The following is an 18,668-nucleotide window of genomic DNA, read 5'->3' as shown; positions in this document are numbered from 1 at the left end:
TTCAGAGTTGTGTTTCCAGCAAAGTTTCCAGTATAGTGACAACACCTGGATAATTAATTAGGCAAAGTGACATGGGAAAAAACCCCAGCTCGATGTTCTTTTTCTCACGGTATTGCATGGTCAATGAATCACACCTGTTAGATTAAGTTTACTGTCTGAGTTTATAGATAAGATTATACTGCTGTCTCCCAGCAATGGTGAGGAATTAACTATTACACCTGGAATTACTGTAGGGGCTGTCAAAATTTGACTTCTTCAAACATGCGATTGTCCCAATCTTGTATTAACACACAGATAAGAGTCAATGTATTACAGCTTGACTGATGATGTTTGGGACTAGTAGTGACTGTTGACATCTGACTCAGATAATGATATATTTGGATTTACCCACCTCCTTCTAAACACACACACACACACACACACACACACAACACACACACACACACACACACACACACACACACACACACACACACACACACACACACACACACAGCAGTACATCACAAAAAGCAGAATACTGGACACCTGTACCAACTTATCAATTACATTTTATTTCTAAGCCAACTAAAAGCAGATCTTTGATGTTTCTGTCCAAAACTTCTTTATACTTATCATCTTACTTATACATTCAGCTCAACCAGCCTTCCAGAGCCAGTTTCTGCCAAAGATCTCTGTTAAAAAGGAATTCTTCTTCTTTACTGTAACCAGCTGCTTTGCTCCCTAATTAAACTCAATGCATTACCCTTGCAATTAGAAAATGACTGTATATTGCTTTTGTGGGATGGTTCAAGGAGAAAGCCTTTTATGTCTGAGACGAACACGACAGCACTGCTTCAGTTTGCAAAGTTGTGTTGAACAAACCATGAGATTGGAACAAAGTCCTTAGAACATACAGGACCAAAGTAGAGATATTTGGCCATAATGTTTTGCGCAATGCGTGGAGAAAACCAAAAATAGTATATCAGCACAAACATTCACAGAAAGTGTTAGCACAGGGGAAAGGGGTTGATTTGGGTTTAGTTTGCAGCCATGAGACCGGAGCCCCTTGCAGTCATTGAGTTGACTGTGAACTCTTCTGTATACCGAAGTGTTGCAGAGTCAAATGTCAGAACAGTAGATCAGTCCAGGTAAAGCTCTGAGTCCAAAATCTCAATGAACTGTGGCAATATTGTAAAAGAGGGTAGGCCAAAATTTCCCCAGAATGATATAAACTGACAAACCTATATAGACATATATTTTAGTACTTGGAGCTATTGTCGTTAACAGGACAATTTGGCAAACAGCAAACTGGTTTTTGCCCATTTTGTTTTTGATCTTCTTTTATTCCACCTTCTTTTCAAGGGTAAAGAATAACTGGTTTGTTGAACAGAAGTTTAACATGGCTTCACTCAACTCAAATTCCCTCCACAGTCACCAGACCTCAGTGCAACAGAGCTGTGATCAAATCATGGATGTGCAACCAGTAATGGTGAAATGGCAGGTGAGCGCATGTCATAATATACAATTTATTTATATAACATGATGACAATGATGCCATAATCCAGATACTCCTGATTGTGTGTATTATGTTACGGTTAAATGTCTCACATCAGACAAGTGTGTTGATTCTGCCTTTGCAGTAAGTAGCAGAAGCATTCACTTTCTTTTAGGCTCAACAAATGGACGTAAACAGACCTCATCCCAGGATGCGGACACATTGACCAACTCCAGTTCTGAGGTGGTGAGGTTATACTCCAGTCCACTGTATTCTTCCTTCATCAGGAAATCCTGAAGAGAAAAAAATACATTTAAATTATAAAATGCATTTAACTTATACAGAGTTTTTCTGTTATAGGCGTATAAAGACTGAAAAATTCTGGATTCATTATGCTGATGATTGTTAGCAAAGTTATTGTCACGGTACTGGGCCATGAGGCCCAGGGTTTAACTTCTAATGCATATTTTTGTATCCACATGTGTAGTTTAACGCATCTAGTTGTTTTCTAGTTTACAGTTTAGTCCTTGGTTTCTTAGTCCCTTTTGTCATCTCTCCCTGGTCCGTGTGTCTAGCTGTCATGTTTCATGTCTCTGGTTAGGTTAAGTTCATGTTCTATCTCCATGTCTATGTCTCTGTGTTTCCTGTTTTATTTTGAAAGAGTATGGTGTTCTTTGCTCATTGTAGTTAGTGTTACTCTCCCCTGTATTGCCATTATGTTTCACTCTAGTCAGCTGTGTTCTCGTGTGTCTCCACACACCTCATGTGTGTATTTAAGTCCTCAGTCTTCCTTTGTTCGTCGCCGCGTCGTCTGTTCAACTTCCCCCATGTTACGCCAGGTTTCAGGACTCTGTGCTGGTCATGTCCATGTTGCTTACGTGTATGCATTTCATAGTTCTTTGTTGTTCCAGCACAGAGTCCTGTTCATAGTAATCTCCGTCATATGCATCGTTGTCACCCTGTCTTCGCTTTCCCTGCTGTCTGAGTTAAGTGTCAGTTCTTAGTTTTCCCAGTTCAGCTTCTAGTTTAGTTTTGCCTCTGTGCTTTCTGTTGTTTGCCACGTTAATCAGCCCAAATAAAGGCTCGCTTTTCGTTTCAAGTTCAGTACTGTCTCCTCGTCTATGTCTGCACCTGGAACCTCACACTCCCACACACGGTCCACCCGCCGCAGACCGTGACAGTTATAACATGTGTAGGATCATTAAAAGCATTTGGATGACAAGCATCTATCTCACCACATCTCTCAACCTACCTCAATCTTGTGGAGTAGTGTCATTGTGTCGTACCACATCTGGAGGGAACCTGGAAACTGGCGGGTCAGTGTCATTCTTAACACCATGAAGTAGGAGGCTGTGGTGAAAATTCGACGCAGGATGATGCCTTTACTGAGTGCATATGGTATAATCGCTGAGAGGATAACAAAGATGGCAGAGAAGAAGTATGATGCGCTGTAGAAGTAACGGAGAGATCCAATCTTTCTCGTCAGTGTCATCTCATCCCTGCGGAGGAAAGTGAAAATGGAAGAAAGAACAAAGGGTTTTCATCAAAAAAGGGAACTATACACAAAAATATATGTTCTAACTAGGGGTGCAACGATACACAAAATTCACGGTTCGGTTTTTCGATACAAAAAAATGTTCATGCATTTTTAATTTGTCATTTATTAAAATTATAAATATATATTTTAACTCAAAAGTACAGTTTTTAAATTTAACCCTAACCCTTGTGCGTGTTTTTTATTTTGACAGCGAATGCGCACCTGCGGACCACTTATGTGCAGCCCTGGTTATTTAGCTCGTCATATTGCAGCCACAGAAATTCTTTTGTCCATGAAACCATAAAGCTGCACTTTCTTTTTGCCTTATACTCTGATTTGTCATAACTTCTCCATTTTGTGGTAAGCTTTTCTTTGGCTGTCACTTCTTCACCCTGACCTGTCTTATTTGGCTCAGCAGAACTGAAATGCTTTTACACGCTCACTCACATAAGCTCAGCGATTCTCTGCGCGATCAACCTCTCACATGTTTAAGCTTGCTGCGGGAGATTTCACTTGTCATGTTTGCATAGTAAGCTAACGATTAATAAGACGATGTCAGAGGAATTGGTGCACAAATTATCATCACTCACAGATCAGTGCTGTCGCTCTCTATACACAGTTCGCACGATTGCAAAGTGAAAGCAAAAAAACAAGCGCAAATTCAAACACGATTTCAATATGTCACATATTGACAGTGGCTCACCGATGCCAATGACATAATTACCCAGCTACATTTCTGAAAGAATGCAAAAGCATTGACATATATTTTTCCTACAATAGCCCGACGGGCAGGGAAGAGATAGATTTTGGTAGCCCGACTGAAAAAATCGCTAGCTCCAGGACGTCGGGCTAGCGATATTGCGAGCCCTGTATCTGATTGAGGAATCACTCATCTTTGGAAAAGAGAGTTTATTACAGAGAAATGGCTCTTTCCAAAATAAAAGCTATACTATCCGCTTCTTCTGGGCTATATTCTCAGCAGCATAAGGAGAATCATGTGCTAACAGCTGTCTAAATGACTCGGCTAAAGTTAGTAGCATGCTTGTTGTTTTTGTCTTTGCACTAGGATGATCATATTCATTGTGTTCCCACTAGTGCTTTCAGGTTAATCTCGTTGAAATGACCTTAACGCCACAACACGGCAAATCTCCGTTAACGAGCTACCGCCGATCGCCCCGTGCATGGGGCTAGATGGCCAACATGTTAACGAGCTAACTGCGCTAACACACTAGTTCACACCCATGTAATTGAGCATTGCATGGCACATCCAACATACTGTTTTACTTTAGTCCATGACTCGCTTACCTTCAGGGTCATATGTCACATGAAAACCAAAATAATTCCAAACGCCAGATCTGAATGAGAGTGGGGGAGGTCCATCTTGCAAGGAGAGCTTAACTTCTGTCTCGCTAGCTTGCCCTGCGCTCTTCCTTCTGACGATGCTGTCTGTGTTGAGCGCTCAGTGGATCTGCGCTCGACAGTGCAGCCTAGGCGGAGTAGTCGAACACAGATTCACTGAGCGCTCAACACAGACAGCATCGTCAGAAGGAAAATTGATAAAATAAATTACAAATGTTGTATTGTTCGATACATATGCGTACCGAACCGAAAGCACTGTATCGAACGGTTCAATATCGATACGAATATCGTTGCACCCCTAGTTCTAACCTAACTAACACATTAGATTACTAACAGTAGGATGCTCGAATTACTTTAGCAAATTTCATTATGGTAAAAAAAAAAACCTGACAAAGTGTTACAGTTAGCTTCAAATGGCACAATTTAACCTTGTTTTCTCAATAATAAAAAAGCTGTTGTGAGAGTTATTCTCTGTGTGTGGCAGGATGTGTTTTATATGTGGTGGTGTCTTACTGCCTGATGTTCTTGATGATATTTTCCATCACTTCCTCCCAGCCGTACGCCTTCACAGAGTGAATGTTCTCTATAATCTCTGTGGTGAGAGCTAGGCGGCGGCTAGTCATAGGCGCTCTGTTCGCCCTGTTCAAAGGAGAAAGTTTTACCAGAACACCAACACAATTTTTTAGCAAGGAGCATCAGAGGATCCACCTATGCATGCATGAACATTCTCAAGTTTCTGTTTATATATGGACCTGTGCCATTTTTGTTGTTTCTGGACAGTGTTAGTGTTCACATTTGGAAAACTACTGAGAGTATAAAAGTTTTATTCACTGCTAACCAGCTATAAACAGCTACTCAATTCTCATTTCCCTCATTTTCCCTACTGGCAGTCTCCCTAGGCAGGCTACGTTATGGCTTTAAGAGAATATCCAACTCCACTGTCTTGGACCACAACTAATGAGGGTAGTTCTTGTTCTGAGAACCAAAGCGAACTGGAGAGCCACTCAAACCAGAACATTCAGCAAGTGAAGAACTAATTCATGCATTGCTATTTTGAGCTTACCAAGTCTGTGGAACATAACACAGACTACAGTTACCAGCTACTGTCCAAGTTGATGGAGTTGAAGTTCATTTGTAGGATGAGACTCTTTATAGTGGGAGGTGATTAAGATTCCATCTATCCAATTTGTTCCACTTACTAAATTCAGGGTGGCTGGAGTGAGAGGCGGGGTATAACTTGGACTGTAGGAGGAAGCCCCACTACATGGGAGAGAACCCACACAGACGTGGGGCGGAAATGCCAGATTTTACTCCAGGACCTTCTTACCTTAAGCTGTCAGGCAACAATGCTACCCACAGCACCAATGTGTTGCCCACTGATTAATATTACTGCAGTACTTGTTACAAACTACTAGAGATAAAATATCTGGAGAGTAGAGTGGCTGTAGTTCAGGAGGTAGAACAGGTCATCTATTAATCTAAGGGATGCTAGTCTGATCCTCGGCTTGGGCAAGATACCAACCCCACGCTGCTCTCTGATGCATCCATCAGAATATACATGTGTGCTAATGTTAGACAGATAGCACTTAGGTAGAACAAATGCTAATGTGAATGAGGCAAGTTATGTAAAGTACTTTGAGTACTCAGAGTAGAAAAGCACTGTATAAGAACCAGTCCATTTACCATAAATTGAACTGTGACTTGTTCAAGAACGCTAGCATGCCTGCTTTTGTGGCACACAGCTCTACTGCTACAAAGTGAAACTAATATTTTTAATATTTGGAGAGAAAAACACACATTGCAAGACAGAAGACACAAATACAAGTGTATATTGATATGTAATAGGGTAGATGTCCAATACTAAAAGTGTGTCTGGTTGTGCTTTACTACCGATGAGGTGCCATCTTGGTGGAGAGCCAGGCCTGGACGATGCCCATCAGAGTCAGTGCTGCAAGGCCACAGAAGCCGTTCACCTCAATCAGCTCCCAGACCAGACCCACACACAATATACACTGCAGAGGGGTGATCCATATAAAATGTGCCAGACCCAAACTCTGTACACACAAAGTACACAGAAATTAAATTAGTGTACATGTAAGATGACAATGTGACGATACAAAAGGGCTATTTTACAATTGATCAGTGCGCGCGCGTGTGTGTGTGTGTGTTTACCAAACAATCATTGCTTTAAAAAAATGGTATCTGACAGGTTAACTGAGGGCTATAACTAGGATCAACATAATAACAGAAAGCTAGCAAAAACAGAAACAGTGTTTTTGTACAAAGAGGAAAGTTGACCACACTACGGGACAATAAAGCATATCGCTTAATGTTATGAAATAGTATTTGAGAAAGAGGTCCACTGAAAATTACATAAATAAAGGTTCAATCAGTACACATGCACAATCAATATTACATTGTGATATATATTCTTTTAGATGGTTCCCTGGAAAGACTTTATTGCGCATTATTAAAATGTTAATAATTTATGACTGAATTGAATCCAAGCTGACTGAAGGAGTGAATACACAGTTCTCAATAAACACTGCGGATATGGAATAACTAGTCAATTTTCATAAGTGACTTTGCCAATTTCAGACACTTTCATATTGGAAATACTCAGAGTGGTTTTGGTGAAGGAGCTTCCTAGATACTGTGTGCAGGAGGCAACACAAATGAAGGCACTGGAATACTGGCGGTGTAATTCATGCATCAGTGCAATCCAAAATCACACAGGGAACTGGTAGGTTCAAGACCACATGATGTCCAATCATTCTGATGGGACCGGATTCTCACATGTAAGGCAAGTCCTAAAAACATTGAATCCATCTAATCTATTAATCTCAGCTCTCACTTTACTTGGGTCCTTTCATCCACTCAGCTGCAACTTTCATCTTGTTATTCCACACTCATGTAAGAACTACTACACAAGGTACCACTGTACCACCTTTACACAAGCCACATTCGAGCCAGGTGATAATTGTTCCAACGCAGGTTGCATAGTGTTTCCACATTCAACACCTCAGTGAGAGCCAAGACAAACATGCATACATAATCATGAGTTTCCAACACTGATGCGCAGGTAATACTTGCTTATGTACTAACACTACACTGTATATAGTAATGCACTGTTCTTTTGTCCTCTGTATGGATAACACAGTTAGTGTTGCCTAATAAAACACATTCACTGAAGTCAGTGACGATGTGAATTCTTGTTCCCCTTATCCTGGCAGAGACAACTCCTCCCATCTTCTTCTGAATGGAAAACTACTGTATTATTTCTATGAATAATCTCACATTTCATTCACTTTTCAACAGAGTTGTATTAACTTAAAATTTTCATGCCCCACTGGTTTCTAGCACATTTTTTTTTATTTGTGTGAGGATGTTCCTGTTATTTTGTTTCGTTTTGTTAGTGCTATCCTCTCCAAACCATACATCATAGCAGGTCTCACTACCATCTTGTAAACCTTACCTTTCACTCTTGCTGCTATACTGGTATCACACATCACCCTTGACACTCATCTCCATCTACTCCACCCTCCCTGCACCCTCTTCTTCATCTCTCTTGTGCAATGTTCACTGTTTTAGATGGCTGACTCCAGGTATTTAAACTCATATACCTTTGCTACCTCTGCTCCTTACAGCTTCACAGTTTCACCTGTCTTCTTGTCATTCACACACATGTATTCTGTCTTGCTTCAACTGAATTCCATTCCTCTTCTCTCTAGAGCATACCTCCACCTCTCCAGGCTCTTTTCCACCTGTTCCCTACTCTCACTACAGATAACAATGTCAACTGCAAACATCATAATCTATAGACACTCAGTTGTGACTTCATCTGTCATCTCATCATCACCTCTGAAGCAAGAAAGGGATCCGGCATGGTTACAAATATAATCCTACGTCCACTTTGAACCTATCTGTAACTCCTACCGCACATCTCATCACTATCACAATTTTAGCACCAACTTCACAAACCTTTCTGCCTCTCTGGTCTTCCTCATGCAGGACCACAGCCCCTCCTTTTTTAGCACCCTACCATATGCTTTCTCTAAATCTACAAAGACACAGTGCAACTCTTTCTCCAATCATCAAGACTCTCAAAGCAAACATCCCTGTAATCTATCTTTAACAACTCTTTCTCTTATCTTCATAATATGTCTTATCAGCCTTATCTCTCTATAGTTGTTACAGCTCAACACATAACCCTTGTTCTTCAGTACCAGTACACCCCATTCCTTAGGCATCCTCTCATTCCAAGATTGTGTTAAACAGTCCAATGCCCTCTCTAATGGAGACCACCTCCACAGTTATGTCATCTGAACCTTTTCACTCATGTCTTTACAGTTTTACATTTCACCCTCACTAATCATCTGCACTTCCTGAATCACTAACTGTCCTCCATCTGTCTTTCTCTCTCATTTTCTTTATTCATCAGCGTCTCACAGTGCTCCTTCCATCTACTCAGCACACTCTCTTCACTTGTTAGTACATTTATATTTCTATTCTTAATCATTCTATCCTGCTGCACATCCTTTCCAGCTCAATCACTGTCGATCACTCCCATCTTTCACTTTTTGCTGTTTGCCAAGCCCCCCAGTACTCCTGACTACTTTCTTCATCTCCCTAACTATCCCACGTTTTTCTTTGCTAGTATCTTCCTTTGAATAATTTCCTGCACTTTCTTATTCTAGACACCAAACAGCCTTTTGGCAGTTTCTCCCAGCACTACAGCTGTACACTTCTTTCTACATTTCACTTCTTCACTTTCTTCTTTCTTCATTTCACCATGTAATTCTTGCCAGTGCCTCTCTCTTTTTAATTTCCAAAGTCATTGTACAGCAGGGGTGTCCAACTCCAGTCCTCAATAGCTACTGTCCTGCAGCTTTTAGATGCATCTTTGTTCCGACACACCTGAATCACATGGATGGCTTGTTATCAGGTAATCCAATCATTTGATTCAGCTGTGTTGGAGTAGGGTTGCATGTAAAAGCTGCAGGACAGTACCTCTCGAGGACTGGAGTTGGACACCCCTGTTCTATAGACTACCATCACCTTTCAGTCCGCTTTCTTTTTTGGATTACACCTTCTATATCGAATATAGTCCACCTATTTGTTACCCTACCCTCGTCCTTGAAGTACATGTTCACTTGTTCCCTCAGGACCTTCTTGCTGTGAGGCAACAATGCTAACCACTGCGGCACAATCTTCGCAGGAGTTCTTCCTTCAAGATCCATTTCACATCTTGTCTACACCATAGCAGAACATTTTGAATCCACCTCCATTCCTCCTGCCTTTGCTTCCCTTCCACCTGGTCTCCTGCATACCTTCCAGTTACAGTGCATGTTTAGAGTCCCTACTCTCACCTCCACACTTCTACCTTTCTTTCTCTTTCGCTGTCTCCTAACACAGCTTCATTAATTCCTCCTCTTTTGTCTTCAGCCAATAGTAGCACAGTTTCCACTAGCAACCTATTTGCTATCAGCATTGGAGGCAGTTGTTGTAAACCCGTGACCCAGCTGATCTGGTATGGGACTCTGAAATTTTTCTGAAATGTGTGGGGTTTTTTATATTGTTGTTTTCCAAGCTAAAGCCCTGTGTATTATTTCATAAGAAAGTCAATAATAATGATAATAATAGAATTTCGAAACAAAGTACAACTTCTGGCTGATTCTGACAAACAATCAGCTTTTGCCCTTGAAAAAAAGGTCCAAGGTTTCTCACCTCATCCAGCTTGTTGAGATTTGCAGACATCAAACTAACAAGCTGACCAGTGCTGATCTTATCCAAGACTCTGCTGGACAGCTTCAGGGTCTGAAAATGTCAAAGGTCAGAGGTCAGCTGGAACACAAAAAGAGAAAGTGAGTAAAAAGTGGAAGTCTGTGACACACGGCCATGCTTTGACACCTGGCTGACATGCCCCTCACAGCAACCTGTGGACAGTCAAGGAAGTGCCTCTCTGGGAAAGCTCAGTCATACATGACAAACAAGGTGGAAGCTGGTCTTCAAAATATTACTAGGAAAACATAAAATCTAAGAAATGCAAAGGCCTTATCGGATGGGTTGCTTTGTTCTGATAGCAGATTGTTACAGCAGTGACTAAAAGTAACAAGTATTCAATTCAGGTGTTATCAGCAGCTCAGTGCTACTGGCTGCAAGGATTTACACTTGCACTACACAACACTTCAGGAACAAACGCTATACGTTTTACTCTAGTTTTGTTGCAAATGAAAAATGCATTGAAATCTTTGAAATCTTAATATCATTGTTCAAGGTTAAAAATACAGTTTAGAAATAGTTAAAAAGTTTATAAAGGTTGGAAAATAGTTTCTAATCATAGATAATGTTCTTCCCTTACCTTCTTGTAAATAAGGCTAAAAAGTGCGATGCGGATCTGCATGCCAAGGTGATGCAGGCCAAAGATGGCAGGCTGCAACAGAAGGAAGCGGGCAGTGAAGAGGAGGCAAAGGCCCAGGGACAGGTAGAGTCCCTGACTTCTCTCTGGAGCATGGAACGGGTCAAAGGAAGCAATGATGCGACCTGAAATCTGAGGTTGCACTGTCTTGGAAGCCTCCTGCACAAAAACCATGGGACAATAAAGAGAAAACAATAACACCTCCTCGTGGCAAAGCAAATGTATTTGGCACGATAGTGCATTCAGATCATGATTCTTGCTAAAGCTGCTGGAGAGGACAGTAAATGATGAAAATGAATAACCAATGGTTTTGTAGTTGTAGTTAGTTCATCACTAGAGAATCAGCTTTCCTCGTGCCCTTGGAAGATTGTTAAGTATATTTTATCACCCCTGTTACAGGCATGGTAAGTTTATGAGCAATATACTCCTAAGTACATTTTAATAATGAGGACTTCTTTGTTATTCTGGTATGAATGTGGGAATAAATAAATGCAAATACAAAGAAAAATTGATCAGTTTCAGTATCAACTGCCATTTCAAATATGGGTATTTTAGGAAAGTGCATATTCCAATAATTTTTAATGTTGAGATCATGACATAAAGTAAAAACAAACAAACAAACACTAAAACTAAAAGAAAATGTCACCTTAAAAAAAAAAGAAAATGCGGTTACATAATAGCAAATTCACGTCTGGATCTGGAATCAGCCAGGATCATTAGCCAAGATTCCAAGCATGTCCAGATAAACATTTTTCTGCCAAAAATCTAATAGCCTTAAACGACCAGAAAACTATGCTGGCTTCCACTTCAATGTGTTTTCGGAGCCTCTCTGTTTACCTAGTGTCTCCTCAAAATCCACCAGGCATTCTTGCCATCTTGACAACCAGCAACAACTGCACTAACTTACACAATGGCTGCTGTCTGGAGCTTCCCATAAGCCTGGGACAGTGAGCTGGTTTGTGACACCATGGTGTGACATGCTTGTGATGTTTGTGTGTCATTGCACAATAGCTTTATTGGGGTGTGCCAGCAGGACACCATTGTTAACAGGTACCACACACACATGCAGGTACAGCATTAACGAACTGCTACATAATTACAGCCAGGCATGCAGTCGAGCCAGGTCGAGTATGCAGTAGGTGTAACACAATAATTACATTAAAGAACATTTACCTGATATTTTAACATGGGTGTAATTAAACAGGATGGATAAAGACTGTTTAATGTTCAGTCTAACTGGGTTGCATTCTCACACACAACTCTACTTGGTCATATAGAGAAATGGTTATTTATGTCCTGACTTAAAGACTCTACCTGAGCGTTATAGTCATCACCATATTGGTGTTTTGAAAGCACAATCAATGGGTGGATGTGACCAATGTGCAATGTGTGCTCATATGGCAATGTCAGTTCTTGCTTTATCGTCCTTTGTGACTCTACATGCAGCTATAACTGAATTTCATATGGTACTCAATAGCACTTGAAACTAGTGATTAAGACCACAAAATTATCAGAAAAGAATTAACTGAAGTCAAAAATCAAATGAGCACTAGGGGTTCTTTTTCCATCTACTTTATTATAATCTGATGTCTTTCATAACTAATGTAGCTGCCCCCTCCTCGTCCTACCATAATGATGTTCGACTGAGCTGTAGAACAGTGTAACAATAATTATTTTTGCATTTGAACATGAAATTTTGAAGTCAAAGTTTAAAGAATTAATTTTGTTTATGTTAATGGGTACATTTGCTAAAAAGACAGGTTAATAACACCTTCTAATCTCCAGCCTTTATCATATTTAAAAACTCAGAAAGACAGGTGAAGGTTTTACATCCCAATCCATTCATCCATCTTCTTCTGCTTTATCCGGGGTCGCGGGGGCAGCAGCCTAAGCAGAGAAGCCCAAACCTCCCTCTCCCCAGCCACTTCCTCTAGCTTATCCGGGGGAACACCGAGGCGTTCCCAGGCCAGCCGAGAGATATAAATTCTCCAGCATGTCCTGGGTCTGCCTCCTCCCGGTGGGACATGCCCGGAACACCTCACTCAGGAGGCGCCCAGGAGGCATCCTTGTCAGATGCCCAAACCACCTCGACTGGCTCCTTTCGATATGGAGGAGCAGCAGCTCTACTCTGAGCCCCTCCCAGATGGCCAAACTTCTCACCCTATCTCTAAGGGAGAGGCCAGCCACCCTTCGGAGGAAGCTCACTTCCGCCGCTTGTATCCGCGATCTCGTTCTTTCGGTCACTACCCACAGCTCGTGGCCATAGGTGAGGGTAGGGACATAGATCGACTGGTAAATTGAGAGCTTCGCTTTTACGCTCAGCTCTCTCTTCCCAATCCGTGCTTTCAGAAGCCAGAGATCATGTGACCAGGACTTTATTTGCTTTCTGCAGTAAGTGTTTAAAAAAAAAATCTAAATTTGAATCTGCTTTATCTACAAGATAAAACCAACATGATCAAGTTATAATAATGATGGGTTTGAATCTGCAAGCGGGACTGAGCATCACAATTCCCAGTTAGAGATGCTGGATGTGCTTCCTGCAGGACAGACTGAAATACTCACCCCAAGGTAGAGGAGGACACCAAAGCAGGCGAAAGGCCAAAAGAAGCAGCGGGCCAGTGCTCTCAGCAGCTTTGGCTTTCTCTTGGCTGTGGCTGACACCACCTCCCTGTCCCATTCTCTGCAGGGAGGAAAGAGTTATATTGTAACACAGTTAAAATGCAGTGAAGAAGGCAGAATGGGAGAAACACACAACGCCAGACAAATACCAGAAGGGTTTGGCTCTGGCTCTTCTATCTGTCTGCTACTACTTTGGCTGTGTACCAGCCAGAGTTTAATGGTCTGTTCCACAACTTCAGCTGGTGATTAATTCACAGAATAAAAACCTGTTGCCATTTATTTAGGAATATAATTTTTGTGAATGAATTTTGTACCTTTTAGATGTTGGGAATTTGAGTCTAGTTTTCTAGGAACTTCTACAAGTATTGTTAGGAATTACTTAGTGTAAGTTTGTTATAACTCTATTAATTTCCCACAACTGCCTGGCAGGCAAGTACAGCTTTAGAGAGTAGCTGCATTGTTCTGTGAGGGGAAATTTATAGCTGCGGTGATGTGGCCAACCAGCAGCAGTAAGTGTATGTGTGTATGTGTGTGTGTGTGTGTGTGTGGGGCGGGGTGGGGGGGGGGGGGGGGGGGGGGGGGACGACAATTGAGGAAGAAAGTGATTACAAAAAACATAAGGGGATTGAAGATTTACCTTTCATATTGAATTAGTCTCAATTTGTACAGGGAGAGATCCTTGCATTTTCAATTTCAGTGAGTCATGCAAAATGTCTAGGTGGCCATGTGTTACCTATTGACTGCCAAGCAGAGATATACAACTCTGGGCCACAAACAGGAAAACTGTGGGGATGGGGGTGGAAGGGATGGGGATATCCCAGCTGTCATAAGGTGAAATTCACTGTACACCCTGTACAGATCACCAGTCTATCACAGGATTAACCTATAATATTCCTGCAGGCACAGGGAGCATGTGCAAACTCCGCAGATACAGTAGTGAATCAAAAGTGCTAACCACTGTACTGTTGTGTACAGACAATATGGATAAGATAGACGTGACAAGATTTTGAAACTGAACGCTTCCTAGCTTCTGGTTGCTGTCTGCTTGCAGTCTGAGTACCACTGAATAATCAAGGTTCTGCAGGCTTTGGTTTCATGCTCCGTATGGAGTGTAAAAGAAGAGCTTCATTTGCCACAATGCATTCTTAAACTCTAAAATTTTACTAGCTTGTTTCTAATGCATACATATATACCAAACAGAAAGTCTTGGTTCAGATGGTTTCAATAAAAGCTTCAAAATATTGTCTGTTGTCTGCAGAGGCCAAATCATTATAGATTACGGGTTTCTAGATTTGCTTTGATAGCAATCTTCTTACCTAGTATGTTATTTATTTACTGCAACATAGATATATCTAAAATAAAAACATCACTATGTTTATGATATCAACATTTAAAATGATTAAAATGTAATTAAAAACGCAGATTCGCGTGCGTGTATGTGTTGTCTTTACCAGACTTCATTCCAGCTCCTGCTAGATAATAACTGTCATGCCAAGAAAGCTCAAAGACTTGAGTTGAATTGGGGGTGATAAAAGAGGCTGACGGCACACAGCATGCTTTAATGGAAGGTAAAGTTCACGTTCCCAGAAGTCCTCACTGTTTGCCTGATCAGAATAATGAAAGCAAAATCACCCACCACTGCTCATTTATCAACCTGGTGGGACTGGGCCCTTTCTAAAGGTCGACTTTATAAAACCCGTGTACACTGACCAGCCTTTTGGCCACATTTAGCGTGACGACAGCCCCACAAAGAGGCAAGACTACGTGGAACACTGCTGTGGTTTTTAGGCAAGGTTTAAAAAACATAAGAGTATTTAACTTTTGGGATTTAACTTTTGGGAAATGACTTGTCAAAGATGTGCCACCAGCTTATATCTGCAAGAATGGGAAAAGATTAAAAAGGGATCAAAGGAAGAAAGTAACAAAATAACAAAAACGAAAAATTCAGGAAGCCCTTGTGCTGCTAGCATTGGGCTTAACAGGATACATTTAAATTAATTTATTATAAAAAATTGCAATCATTATCCAACTTTTTATTGAACAAAATAAATGTAAGACAAAGATAGAAACAGACAAAGAGAGAAACAGAAATAAATCAGAGAGAGTGCAAGACAGATGCAAAAAAAGAGGGTCACGTCTGTCCATCATCTTTGGTCTGGCTGTTTGTTGGCACACACAGGTTTGCTTTATGTCAAGCCTTGTTTAAATGCCAGCCCTTATTGTGAAAAAAGAAAGGACTCATACCCTGCTACTGTAAACATGAGTAAAGAACATGCGTGAAAAACATCAAAGCCGCATATTTCTAGGTTTCAGAATGTCTACAAGTTCCACTTACCTGGATTTCGTTACTGTGCATGCTACAATCAGCACATACCTAGACATTTTCTCTACATGTTTTAATAAAGTCTGGATGAAGTTCAGTTAATGATTTTATTAGTTTCAGAGAATACCTTACAACCAGTTCCCCAAAAACAGGCTTCAACTCAGTGAGTTTAAAGGGGAGATCATTATTAATTTTGTTATTACTAATCTTGTAAGGAAAGACTAAAAAAAAAAAAAGTGTTTAATTGTTCTAATAATGCACAATTACTCGGCCAGGATGTACAAACCTTTCAAGTCTCTCAGAGAGGTTGTCTGCCAGATCAAAGGAGGGAGCCTTGTACACATCTGACAGATCCAACTTCTTTCTGAAGCCCTTCCTTAACAGTGGTGTTACCCACCTGCACACACACACACACACACACACACACACACACACACACACACACACACACACACACACACACATTTGTAATTAATCTTTTTAAATTACATGGAAATATAATTGTTTCTTCGTGGCTAGATGATAAGCCTTTGGTTTCATAGTCAGACTAATGACAGAGTACTGAGAGAAATATTTGCTAGTATCTGTGAATGAATCACAGGGTGTCTCGTCCAGATACACCATGTAGGTTTTAGGATTATTTGTCTGTTTGGGATCTCTAATTGGAGTAAGTGGGGCGTCGGCGCCACTTTATTAGGCTACAATATTAACAAAGAAAGAACCATTTAATCCATACAAAAAAGTGAATTATGACAATTCCTAGCACGTTACACAAATTTTAAATCATCAGTAGCTTAAGTGCAACTGCCAACGCTTTCTAGAACATACTACATCGGAGCACAACTCTGTATTTTACGCACGTGATTTCTGCAGATGTGTGAAGAAAAACGCGTCTCACTTACCAACTGAATAGAACCCTGCAGTAATTGCCTTTTGACATTTCTTTATTTACTTTACACCGTATAACTTCAATTTCACTTTACAACAGACACGCTGCGTGTGCACCTGGCCCTGGACCTGGAGCCAAGGCTGTACACCAAACATTTCTTACCAGAAGAAAAATTTGGAGAAGAAGTTCGCATCTTCTACTGGTGACTTCTGCATTCTAAGAGCGCCGCCAGTTTGAGTTCCCTGCACCTGAGTGTCCCCCGCGTGGCTCCGAGGGGATGCTCGTCCGCTTTACTCTCCACTTCGTATCTGCTCTGAATGTATCGTCGCTATGCAGTCGTCTTGGTGTCCCAAAAGGGTGGAAAAAAACAAAAAACTGTACCTCTTCTGTCACTTTGCGCGCTTCCCTAGGTTTTTTTTATTATTATTATTCCTCCACTTGCTAAAACTCAATGTCTTCTTGTGCGTTTTCCTAGTTTTATTTTCTGCTGCAAGTCACAGTCCGCTTCGACTACCTTCCTTTCACTCACTCTCTCTCTTTTATCTCCCTCTCACTCTGTGACAGGGAGAGGACAGTCTATCCTTTATGGGCTCGCCAACAACCGAAACGTCATTTCCACGCCGACTGGCTTCAGGGTAATATTGTGGCACCAAACTCAAGAGGCACAAGTTAGTTGATCAGAAAAGATGTGGGAGGTGACCGGAGTGCAGAACTCACAAAATGTGAATTATCCTGACTTCAATTACACTCAGTTAAAAGGTAATTTGGAGAGAAAAGAAGAGTAGAAATAACAAACAGTTAGGGTTTTAACGTGAAAACCTAACATTTAAACGTCTTGTTGAAACATAAATAACATAATAAAAACCGCCGAATGAACAGGTTTTACAGTCAGGTTAGTCCTGCTGCTGCAGGTCTACCAAGCTGCCTCTGATAGTCAAGCTGTGGCATTTTATTTAATAGCTGGTACAGTTCCTACATATTTCGACGAACTTTTTTCTTTAAAAAAAGGTTAAGCACCGTTTCACTTTAGGGAGGGTTAAAACCTAGACATTCCTGAAGGGAACAGAGATAAAGTGTGGTATTAGATCACTTGTTGAAATAGCCGTGCTGACAGGTAATCTGGTTTAAAGGGGAGAAAATATTAGTGGAGTTTGTGTTTGGAACAAAGAAGCAAAGAATTGTTCGAAAGTGAAGGATTCGTTTCATGTTTCAAGTAGAAACACTGCTCCAAAACTCCGTACAGAAAACGATGCTGGCATTGATGTCCATGAGCCATAATCATATAACTGAAAACAACAAACCAGGGTGTGAGAAAGACCACGGGGAAGAGCAATGTGAAAATTCAATACGAAAAGAAGTAAGTAAATCAGAAAAAGGGTGCTTAGTTATAGCTTGTTTCAGTGTGATTTGTAAGCCAGAGCGGGATAGAAAAGATAAAAGATAGTAAGGGGACCTGAGGAAAAATACAGAGAGATGCACTGTTAGATGCTTGCAGTTGGCTACAACCGGTGTTGACTTGCACTGAAGAAAGAGTGACCTCTTCTGGACAATGACTGTCCCTTGCAGCTGTTGTCAATAAATTCTACCTTCATGCAGATTAGATAAAAGAGCCGAGGTTCACACCTGTTTTAATTTAATTCAGTTGTATTTATTTATACAGCACCAAATGACAATAACAGTTCTTTATATTGTAAGATAAAGACCCTATAATAATACAGAGAAAATCCCAACAATGGGATGACCTGTAGGCGCAAACACATGGTGATAGTGGAAAGGAAAAACTCCGTTTTAACAGGAAACCTCAGACAGAAGCAGGCTCAGGGAGGAAAAGCCATTTGTCACAAACAGGGATGAGGACGGGAGACAGGACAAAAACAAGGCCTTGAAGCAACAACAAAAATTTCTGTTTTAAGACACAATTTTAATTCCGTGTACAGCGTAACTTTATGAAAACACTGTACTGCTATTTATGTTATTTGTATTTTCCTATTAAACTAGAACAGGACTCTTTAAATTGACTTGGTGTCAAACTCCGCCCAACACCGG

The 18,668-nt window shown here is 40.9% G+C and overlaps 1 protein-coding gene across 1 annotated transcript in view; it reads right to left on the bottom strand.

Moving 5' to 3' along the window:
- Positions 1-17,164, bottom strand: part of cftr (CF transmembrane conductance regulator) — a 42,902-nt gene extending 25,738 nt beyond the window's left edge. The window contains exons 1-9 of the mRNA XM_024803378.2: positions 16,785-17,164; positions 16,020-16,130; positions 13,354-13,471; positions 10,735-10,950; positions 10,101-10,190; positions 6,264-6,427; positions 4,887-5,012; positions 2,730-2,976; positions 1,678-1,770 (exon numbers count right to left, since the gene is read on the bottom strand). Of these exons, the coding sequence (XP_024659146.1) occupies positions 1,678-1,770; positions 2,730-2,976; positions 4,887-5,012; positions 6,264-6,427; positions 10,101-10,190; positions 10,735-10,950; positions 13,354-13,471; positions 16,020-16,130; positions 16,785-16,837 (1,218 nt within the window). The 5' untranslated portion in view covers positions 16,838-17,164. The remainder of the gene's footprint in view (positions 1-1,677; positions 1,771-2,729; positions 2,977-4,886; positions 5,013-6,263; positions 6,428-10,100; positions 10,191-10,734; positions 10,951-13,353; positions 13,472-16,019; positions 16,131-16,784) is intronic.
- Positions 17,165-18,668: the final 1,504 nt, after the last annotated feature.

This window comes from Maylandia zebra, linkage group LG7, assembly GCF_041146795.1.
Source record: "Maylandia zebra isolate NMK-2024a linkage group LG7, Mzebra_GT3a, whole genome shotgun sequence".
NCBI classification, from domain to species: domain Eukaryota; kingdom Metazoa; phylum Chordata; class Actinopteri; order Cichliformes; family Cichlidae; genus Maylandia; species Maylandia zebra.
Note: the sequence above shows the minus strand (reverse complement) of the source record. Positions and strands in the feature narration are given on the sequence as shown.